General features: G+C 45.7%; 2 protein-coding genes across 3 annotated transcripts; both read right to left on the minus strand.

The window, feature by feature from the left end:
- Positions 1-147: 147 nt before the first annotated feature.
- Positions 148-6,033, minus strand: xiap (X-linked inhibitor of apoptosis). 2 transcript variants are annotated; one of them, XM_053879665.1, is made up of 9 exons: positions 5,999-6,033; positions 4,652-4,711; positions 3,595-3,846; positions 2,588-3,149; positions 2,417-2,516; positions 2,265-2,337; positions 1,389-1,428; positions 805-987; positions 148-723 (listed from the first exon to the last, which is right to left on the minus strand). In XM_053879665.1, exons 1-9 carry the CDS (start codon positions 5,999-6,001, stop codon positions 530-532), a joined length of 1,467 nt encoding a protein of 488 aa, XP_053735640.1. In that variant the 5' UTR covers positions 6,002-6,033; the 3' UTR covers positions 148-529. The 2 variants fall into 2 exon arrangements, with proteins under 2 accessions (XP_053735640.1, XP_053735641.1); XM_053879666.1 differs by lacking the exon at positions 5,999-6,033 and having other exon boundaries at positions 3,595-3,683; positions 3,777-3,846; positions 4,652-5,954.
- Positions 6,034-6,184: 151 nt separating this feature from the next.
- On the minus strand, positions 6,185-10,039 carry psmd10 (proteasome 26S subunit, non-ATPase 10). Its single transcript, XM_053879667.1, has 5 exons — positions 9,833-10,039; positions 8,566-8,664; positions 8,307-8,453; positions 7,197-7,363; positions 6,185-6,949 (listed from the first exon to the last, which is right to left on the minus strand). Exons 1-5 carry the CDS (start codon positions 9,944-9,946, stop codon positions 6,796-6,798), a joined length of 681 nt encoding a protein of 226 aa, XP_053735642.1. The 5' UTR covers positions 9,947-10,039; the 3' UTR covers positions 6,185-6,795.
- Between the last annotated feature and the right edge of the window lie 16 nt (positions 10,040-10,055).

A 10,055-nucleotide genomic window follows, 5' to 3' on the forward strand; every position in this document is an offset into this window, starting at 1 on the left:
ACTCAAAAACAGTGATTTAACTTCTTTAAAATTCACCATAAAACCAAATGTCTACAAAATATTGTCTGAGCAGAGCATCATGTTCAACAGGAACCAATTGGCTTCCAAATCTTGGATTCAATAGTGGGGTGGAACAGAAATACAGACTTCAGTTAATACAGTCAAATTTATTCACTCTCTAAAATAAGTGTAATGTCATCTTGAGTCTAGCTAAGCGGCAGAAGGTCAAAGGTTAACATCAACAAAACCCAGCTCACTAGTCCTGCTACACCAGATGTGGTAAAAATCTCACAGAAAAGGCACATCCGGCAAAAATGTCAAAGTTTTCCATTATAAATTAAAAGATCAGCAAACAAACCGAGCTTTAAAAATATATATGATATATATACGCAACGCTCTTTAGTTAGTGTAAAATACTTTCATTTGATAACAACAAGGTCCTTAAATTCAACAGATTATTTACAATCATCGATTTACAATTTAGTCAGGGTCGTGTGAAGCAGCGTCGTCATTTGAGGGAGGATTTCTTTTAAGTGTTGTAGGTCTTGATCTTCTGGAGGATGTGATTGCAGCATATAGGACACTTGACCAGTGACTGTGAGCACTCCCTGCAGGTCGCCAGGTGACCACAGGGGATGAAGACGATGCAGATGTCTCTGTCCAAACAGACTTTACACTGCTTCTCCCTTTGCAGCCTCTGAAGCTTCTCCAGTGGGGTTTCATCTGAGACAAGGTTAAAAAAAAAATGGCCGTTCTAATTGGCTATTTGGCGTTGGAGAATGTGGCACTTGAAGAGTCACTCACCCTGCTGTTCGCCGTTGGAAGCTGTGCTCTCCTGTGAGTTACTGTAGCAATCTTGCACCAGAGTTTCCAGATCGGAGTAAGCCGTCCCTGTGTTCTGCATCTTCTCCAGGATCGTGTTCTTGACAACCTGTGGATCCAGACCCATCTCTACAGCCTTCTGGGCCATCGAGGATTTCAGCAACTCTGGAAGCAAAACAATAGAAAACACAGTTCAAATTGCCAGCCCGAGACCACCGGCAGCGGGGATGAGGAGAGCAGGAGACGCCAGAAATGGATCATGAACAGTGAGGTGCAACGACGCCTGACCTCATCATCACACGCTACTCACAGCTCAACAAAAGGGACACACAAGAGTCCAGTAATAGAGAACATGTGCAACGGCTGGACAGCAAACGATTGACCTGTAATAAAACCCTATCTGGCCCGTCACACATCTATTGATCAGCCTACTGAGAGCCAATTGAGTCTGGTCAGGCCATGCGGATGCACACCTATCTCTGGCAGGCACACACTAACAAGCCAGTCATGAAACATGATGACCCACACTTTACATGCAAGTGTTTAGTAAGAAGGTGAACATTTACCATCACTGTGTCCAGACAGTCCGTTCTGATGACTCCTGGCCTGACAAACAGGAAAAGGCTGAGTTATTTTGACTATAAAAAGAAAGCAGAATCTAGTAGCAATATTTTCCCCGTCCAAGTTAGTTATTGGTTCTATTTAATAAATCAGTTCTCAAATATACATTTTTCCTTTCACTAATTCACCGTCATCCAGTGTTTTTGTAACATTGATGGGCGTCATTTCTGAAATAAATGTGATATTAATATCAACGCATCAGGGTGCTTGCTAATCATAACCATTGGCATCTTTACTAATCTGTTTTCAATGTATTTATTAACCCTTTGGGCGCCAAGTCGCAAAATTGCAAGAAGCAGCGTCACTGCATTTCAATGACCAAACTTGAAAATATGGAGCCTGACGTAGTTACTACTTTACACAAGCAGATGGCGACACCTGTGACTCTAATTTGGCAACGTCTGTGGGTGTCTTTTGACACTTTCTTTTTTTTTTTTCTTTTGAAAATTGGGGATTAAAAGGTCCACACACAGGGCATATTGGACCCGATGATGATTTCACACTACTGGGTCACACGAAAGATTTTTCTAGTTTGCACTATGCCTTTATCTCTAGATGTTTTGAGTTGAAAATGTCACTGTGAAAAAGTAACCCAAAGCCCCAAAAATATTGATATGTGGAGAAGAGCATAAATACTAAGGGCGTCATTGTAGCCATTAAAACTACAAATAGAAAGTAACTCCACTTTGATGATCAACAATAACCATGAACAGTCAAAATAATTATACATTAAAAACATTCCGCTAACTTCAACTATCAATGTTTAACTATTCGCTGACAGGTGAAAAGTCTACCAAGCGTTAAAAAAAAAAAGGGCTCACAGCTCCACTTCTGCTCTGAAGCTGCACGCTGTTGATGAAGTCTTGTCCCTTTTCTGCCAACAGGAAGCTGCACCTGTAAACACATGAGAGTTGTAAAGCTTTGGCTAAACAGCTGGCACCATCGTGGGGACGTGTCGGTGTGAAGAGGTCACCCTGGGTATTGCTTGGCGTGCTCTTCCCAGGGGTCTTCTTCCGGTTGCCATCCCTTTAACCCTCCACCACAGCTGAAACAGCACACCTTGTCGCCCACTCCTGTGGCAAAAATATTATCCTTGGTCACAAAATGTTATCAGTTTGAAAGATAATGAACGCGACACCTCTACCTAAGCTGTAGAAACCAGCCCTGGCAAGCCTCTCAGGGTCGACTGGGTGCCGGACTCCGGCGAAGCTCTCAACCCTCTCTTCAAAGCGGCCCATCGGAACAGCGTTGTGACTGCTTCTGTTTTCCTCCACTTCAGTTCCCCCAGTGGATGGGATGTTGCCCACATCATGGCCCAGAATGAAGAAGCAGTTGGGGAAATGCTGTCGATGTTCATCCCAGGGAGTGTCGCCTGTCTCCCACCCACCGAGCATCCCGCCGCAGCAAAAGCACTGTACCCGGTCTCTGCTCCCCATGTAGTAAAACCCGGCTTGAGCCAGATCTCTGGGCCTGACTGGGGCGCTGCTCGGCCAGGAGGTGAAGGTACCGAGTCTGGTGTCCTCATTCTGCATGTGTGGTGCCAAAGGATAGGTGGTTTCATCAACGACTTCTCCTGTTCTCAGACGATACTGCAGGTCTTCAGCTTCTTCATTGTAGTCGGAACCATTGGTCAGCATGGTATCGGGGGACCTCATGTTGGCTTCCGGCCTGTGACTGCAGCTAAGGAACTTGCACGTGGGGGAAACCTGGAGGAAACATCAAAATGCAACATCAGCTTCTGCACAGAAAACATGAGCATGCATCATCATGAAATCTAGCGCATCACTTGCAATTGGATCAGTTTTAAACCTGCCAAAAATGCTCAAGGGGGCATGTGGATGGAGCGACTAAAAATAAAGAAAGGAATCAGAAATGAGAAACAGCTTTAATGGGCAGTATAACAAGTGACATACAGGAATTCTTGGTGGATATTTACAATATGTGCTTGAAACAGGTTGAAAACTAAAAAAAAAATCACTGCAGTGGAATCTCTATAACAAAACGTTAATCCAGGGACGGAGTGAGCAGGATAACATGCAGGAACGAGTCACTACACTGGATCTGACTCATTATATGTTAACTGCTGATGTGTCAACGTGGTACTGTTGAAACGGATGTCACACCATACGTCGTAGTGTTGTTGGTGTGTACCTCTTTGTGTCTCTCGACGGGCGCGTCATCCTGGCACCAGTTTTCCACGATCTTTTTGCAGCTAAAGCAGCGGACACGATCTGCCTCACCTGTGAAGTAAAACCCGGCCATGGCCAGCCTTTTAGCTGACAGCTGATTGGCCCAATTGGAACCTTTGAAAGAGTCCATGCGGCGGTTCATACTGGAGAAGTCGTTGCAATAATCTGTCTCCAAGTCGGCGTCTTCATGCCTGCTGTCAGACATGATGGATGCCTACAAATAAAGAACAGTGTTCAAATGAACAGTCCACCTTCCTCTGTCAGTTGATCCATGACACATCTTTCCACTTTCTGATTCAACACACAGTGCAACTGCGCCTTTAAGAGGCAGAGTGCCATGGAGGTGTTGGCTGTTACATAGATGGGATGGGCCGCAGACAGCAGACTCATCACACTGGACTGCACCAGTGGGCGAGCTCTGGCTCAATCTATGAGCGAGCACAGTTCAAACTATTACACAAAACAGGTGAAACAATCCATGGAATAGATTAAAAAAACTCAGCACATAGATCGGTTACTATTGATGGTCTCTTGTCCATTAATTGATCCAAGAGTGACCTTTGAACCGCTGTATCTCCCACGCAACAGACAGCATCTAAACACACGTGACATCTTAGTGACAGGACCAGATACTGCCACTCATGTAATTCTAACGGACGCTTGTTCGCAAACAGTATCAGATGCTTATATTCAGTTCCACGTCAGACAAATGCGAGTAGGCTCATAAAAAAGTTTGCGCAGTTCACCAAAAGGAACATGAGCTTCTGGTGGTGGGAAAGCACCGCGACACATAGCGAAAGCTTCTCGGAAAATTCACTTGCTGTATTAACTGACACGATGAGGGCAAACTTAGAGATTAAAGGGAACATGACGATTGGTTCAGGAGTTGCGCAAAAACAGAACGGTTGCGTCTATTTAGACGGTAGAATCACCGCGCGATAGCTAGCTGTGTTAGCTTAGCTCTCTTCTATCGGCAGGTCAGGGCTGAACATATAAAGAAAGAGCGCTTCCTCCGTTACCTTGACGTGTCCGGCTCTCGGTGTTCCTGAGAAAGGATGGCCTCCCCGAACAGCAGTCCGCTGGTCGAAGGGAACAGTTTGTTAGGGTGACCTCTCTTTCAGGAAGCGAAAGCCAAGAGGTCGGCCTGCGCACCACCGTCTGCGCAGGCTGGCTGACAGCTTCGTGACGTCAGTCGAGCTCGAACATGCGCACGCCTTCATGTCACGATCACAATCGCATTACAGGAGCGGTTGGTCACCGTTTACAGTTATTTTCGTTTCATTAAAACAGTCAATCATTTGCAATTGCAATTTCAAATATTGGAAATTTAAGTATTCTGAAAGTATTACAGTGAACATTTTTTTAATTCTCTGCATGTAAATGTTATCTTAACAGAATATTGTGTTTATTACGATGTAAAATAAAAACAAGGAATACATCATCATTTCACCGTTGGATTTAATAACTGTCAGTTTTGAGTCAGTTTTCCTTTGTACCAGAGGTTTACGCAAACACTAATAGATGAGATATCAGTACTCATGGGCACGTCCCCAGCGGGGGCCAAAAGTAGGTCTCATTCCAAAAAATTGCTGCTCCCCAGGATAGGAAAATATTTTTTACTGGTCATGTGTCTTGCCTAATACATTTCAGTGGAAAAAGTTATTTTCTAAAAGCGCTAAGTGGAAATGGCTTCGAGGAATGACAAATACAGTTTTACTAGCTTGAACTCATGTATGGTCTCAATCACAAGCTCAAGGCCCCGGGGCCAAATTGGCCCACGAGGGCCTGTCAAGGTTGACTCAAAATTAGAGACAAATTTAACACACATCAATGCACCCACAGATATGACAGTTGCTGCTCTCCATGCAGTTTGTAACCAGTAGAGATTAGTGATGCTGCCACTTACCAGGAAACTTCCAAAATAGATACACTGACGCAGAATAAGTCATTTCCATGAAAAACAGAGAGCAGCCTGTGCTTTAAGGAGAAAGACCAGAGTGTCTCATGTGTTTTGAGTTAGTAAAAAAGGGTCTACATAATGTGTTTTGACAGCAGACACCAAGATCATTTAAGTTCTGGACAGGATTTTCAGTTTGTTTTGACCCAATAAATCATAAATTTGTAAATTTGCTCCAACACTTCATTGATTACATTTTGCCTGTGTAATTGACTTTGACACCCCAACTCTGGATGGTCAGGTCTTTGGACCCAGATAAGGGGTCCAGGTGTCAGATAAGCAACAATGAAGCACAACAGGATTCTTGCTGACTTTAGCATTATTTGCAATCCTTTCAAAGACAATCCATATTTACATCAATCAAAAGTATCTCCTCTTTTTGACTTAATTCATGCTGATAAATGCTCACCATTACACATGGCTCTTTCCTCGTCTTCTGTGGCGTTTCAGATGGGGGCCCAGCTTAAATACGCCTCTGGTTTATGCGCAGAAACAAAGACAAAAGAACAGAAGATGCCAGAACAAAGTGGAAAATAAGGAGGAAACAAAGAGGAAATAAATTAAAGAAGACAACAAAGCAAATTTTTAAAAGAAGAGTGAGGTGATGACTGTTTTCAGGGTCTTTTATTCTTGTCAATGAAAGCTAGTTGGAACACCTAATGTGAATGCACACTCCAATATTGTTTGCTTAATGGAGGCAATAAACATGATTAATGTGCATGACAACTGTTGATTATGTAATAATTTGGACACTCCCCAGCCGAGCTTAACATCATATTCCATGGAACTTTGTGCTCAGGATGTTCAGACCCAATAGTCACCCTTTTCATGTGGTTTGTTTTAGGGGTGACTTCTGTAATTCATCCATACTTTCAGATCACATACAAAATGGAATGCACCAAGGGTAGCACTCAGGCATGTCAAAGGCTCTATAGTTACACACGTCCGTGACAAAACTGTATTGTTTTTTGGGGACTAGCAAAAACACGCCCATAGTGCACTGCAACAGTCAAAGCTCATAATGTAAATTCCAGGAGGGCCCTTTTAGTTTGTCCGCCTCTGAGATCCCTTTGAAAACTACTGAAAACAAAGCTCACACTCCGCAGCACCACGTCGCTCTCTGAGCATCAACATGTTTTACCAGTCTGAAGATCCAACTTGGCAAAGTTGCAAACGTGGACCGAACAAGAAAGTCTGTGAAAAGCTTCAACCTTCCACCATCCGCTGAAGTATAACCCCAAGACCCCCTTTTGCGATCTGGACGGGGGTCTTCTTTTCTTTGTTGTCGATGTAGATACTCGCGCCGTGTTCCACCAGCAACTTGGCCGCTTCAACGCGCTCCTCGTCACACGCCAGGTGTCTAGACAGAAGCACATAATATTTTATGAGTGTATAATTCCTGTTTTGTATTTCATTGATCTCATTATTTAAAAAGCCCAGGAAAACAATGAATTTAGATTTAAAGTTTTGACTTTCACTGTTTAGTTTTTAATAAATAAAAATGTTTTCAAGCAAAATAAGGTTAGAAAATGTGACATGAGGTTAAAAATAAGAAAGTCTGCAGAAACATACAAAAAGTCGAAAAGAAAAAGATCAAAAGCACATACAATGGAGTGTTGCCTTGTGAGTCCTGGATGTTGGTGGAGGCGCTCTGCTTCAGGAGCAGTTGGATGAGGCGGTAGTTGCCTTTGGCACATGCCCTGTGAAGCGGAGTGGAAGCCAGTTTGTCCGTGGCATTCGGGTCGGCACCATTTTCAAGCAGCATCAAGGCGATCTGGAGAGGTGAAGCATAAAACACAGACCACATTATGACCTGCTGTTCTCGGAGACGCATGCTGACATGTGTTTGAGAAATTCTGCACCCTACTGACTGGAGGTGTGACTCAGGCTACATCAATAACAGAAAATATTTTCCCAACTCCCTTTTATTGGGCTACTACTAGAAGCCCAAGAAGCCTATTGGAAGCTGAGTCACAAGACAAAGCTCTGGATTTACCGATGGATCTACGTTCCCACCCTCACCGATGGTCACCAGCTTTGGGTCATGACCGAAAGGATGAGATGGCGGATACAAGCGGCTGAGATGAGTTTCCTCCGCAGGGTGGCTGGGCGCACCCTTAGAGATAGGGTGAGGAGTTGGGTCATCCGGGAGGAGCTCGGGATGGAGCCGCTGCTCCTCCACATGGAGAGGAACCAGCTCAGGAGGCTCAGGCATCTGATCCGGATGCCCCTGGACGCCTCCCTGGGGAGGTGTTCCGGGCATGTCCTACAGGGAGGAGCCCCCGGGGAAGACCCAGGACTGGCTGGAGAGATTAAGTCTCCGGTCTGGCCTGGGAACGCCTCGGGATCCCCCGGGAGGAGCTGGAGGAGGTTTGGGCTTCCTTGCTCCGAATGCTGCCTCCGCGACCCGACCCCGGGTAAGCGGCAGAAGAAGGTGAAAGGTGAAGGTATTAGAAGCAACTGAACACAGTTATTAGTCCATAAGAAATAATACAAGCAAGATACTGATAATAGAGGGAGAATGAAAGTAATTTCATACTACTTTAAAGCCTCAATGACATGCGCTCCTACTTCATATGAATTTATCTCTCTGTGAGAAACTATGATTTATTTAAAAATGAAATCGATTGACTACATGTCACTCTGTCCTGCGGTATTAGTACATCTTCCATCTTGGATGCTACTACTCACACCGCGCTGCTCACAACACCACTCACCTCATATCTATTCTTGGACGCAGCATAATGGAGAGGGGTGCAGCCGTTCTGGTTTATTGAGTTCAGCTGAGCCCCTTTGGATATGAGAGCCCGGACTATGTCGTCTCTGCCGGCTGATGCTGCGATGTGCAGTGGGGTCCACAGAGCCTGTTAGGTTGGAGATGTCACATTGTCACATGTATTGTCGCTCCCCTACACGGTGTATTTGTTGATCCAAATAGAAACGAGCAACAGTGACCATTCCCTTGAGCCAACCTACATCATCCTGCAGATTCACATCGACTCCGAGAGCCAGAAGAAAGTCAGCAACCGTGGTGTGGCCAGCTGAACAAGCCCAGTGGAGAGCAGTCCTGTGGTCCTGAGAAGCACAGGTGGTGAACACGCAACTCGGACTCGAGTGTAGCTCGCCTCTCGTGTTGTGTTGCGTTGCGTTGCGTTGCGTTGCGCTGCGTTGCGTTGCGTTGCGCTGAGTTGTGTTGTGTTGTGTTGTGTTGTGTTGTGTTGTGGTGTGCTGTGCTGTGTTGTGGTGTGCTGTGTTGTGTTGTGTTGTGTTGTGTTGTGGTGTGGTGTGGTGTGGTGTGGTGTGCTGAGCTGTGTTGTGTTGTGCCGTGCCGTGCCGTGCCGTGTTGTGCTGTGTTGTGTTGTGTTGTGTTGTGTTGTGCTGAGCTGTGTTGTGTTGTGTTGTGTTGTGTTGTGCCGTGTTGTGCTGTGCCGTGCTGTGTTGTGTTGTGCTGTGCCGTGCTGTGTTGTGTTGTGCTGTGCCGTGTTGTGTTGTGCCGTGTTGTGTTGTGCCGTGTTGTGTTGTGCCGTGTTGTGTTGTGCTGTGCCGTGTTGTGTTGTGTTGTGGTGTGCTGGGCTGTGTTGTGTTGTGCTGTGCCGTGTTGTGTTGTGCCGTGTTGTGTTGTGGTGTGCTGAGCTGTGTTGTGTTGTGCTGTGCTGTGCCGTGTTGTGCTGTGCCGTGTTGTGTTGTGCTGTGCTGTGCCGTGTTGTGTTGTGTTGTGCTGTGCTGTGCCGTGTTGTGTTGTGCTGTGCTGTGCCGTGCTGTGTTGTGTTGTGCTGTGTTGTGTTGTGTTGTGTTGTGGTGTGCTGAGCTGTGTTGTGTTGTGCTGTGCCGTGTTGTGCTGTGCCGTGCTGTGCTGTGCTGTGTTGTGTTGTGCTGTGTTGTGTTGTGTTGTGTTGTGTTGTGGTGTGCTGTGTTGTGTTGTGTTGTGTTGTGCTGTGTTGTGTTGTGTTGTGTTGTGGTGTGCCGTGCTGTGTTGTGTTGTGTTGTGCTGTGTTGTGCTGTGTTGTGCTGTGGTGTGGTGTGGTGTGCTGTGTTGTGTTGTGCTGTGCTGTGCCGTGCTGTGTTGTGCTGTGCCGTGCTGTGTTGTGTTGTGTTGTGTTGTGTTGTGTTGTGTTGTGCTGTGTTGTGCTGAGTTGTGTTGTGCTGTGCCGTGCTGTGCCGTGCCGTGCTGTGCCGTGCTGTGCTGTGCTGTGCTGTGTTGTGCGGAGTTGTGTTGTGTTGTGTTGTGCTGACGGATACAGACCTGGTCCCTTTTGAACGCAAGAGTGCTGTCTGACTGGAGACATCGTTTCAACTCCTCCAGTTGCCCGGTGTACGCCAAATTACACACGTCTAGATTTGACACGGAACACTCCATAATGATTTCATAGATTACGATTAGTATAAAAAACAAGCACGGATGAGAAATATCTCCTTTTGGATTTGAACCGAAGGAGAATGACTCAGGAAATTTTTGGTCTATTTCC

This window comes from Synchiropus splendidus, chromosome 11 (genome assembly GCF_027744825.2).
Source record: "Synchiropus splendidus isolate RoL2022-P1 chromosome 11, RoL_Sspl_1.0, whole genome shotgun sequence".
Lineage (NCBI taxonomy): Eukaryota > Metazoa > Chordata > Actinopteri > Syngnathiformes > Callionymidae > Synchiropus > Synchiropus splendidus.

Bases quoted from the DNA above. Each gene is read 5' to 3' on its own strand.
- xiap (XM_053879665.1), bottom strand. The intron at 1,429-2,264 runs GTGAGCCCTTTT...CCTGTTTGTCAG, and splicing joins TTCAGAGCAGAAGTGGAGCT to GCCAGGAGTCATCAGAACGG. The intron at 988-1,388 runs GTAAATGTTCAC...TTTTGCTTCCAG, and splicing joins ACTGTCTGGACACAGTGATG to AGTTGCTGAAATCCTCGATG.
- psmd10 (XM_053879667.1), bottom strand. From the start codon at position 9,946: ATGGAGTGTTCCGTGTCAAATCTAGACGTGTGTAATTTGGCGTACACC. The intron at 8,665-9,832 runs GTCTGTATCCGT...TGTGCTTCTCAG, and splicing joins TTGCGTTCAAAAGGGACCAG to GACCACAGGACTGCTCTCCA. The intron at 8,454-8,565 runs GTAGGTTGGCTC...CCAACCTAACAG, and splicing joins ATGTGAATCTGCAGGATGAT to GCTCTGTGGACCCCACTGCA.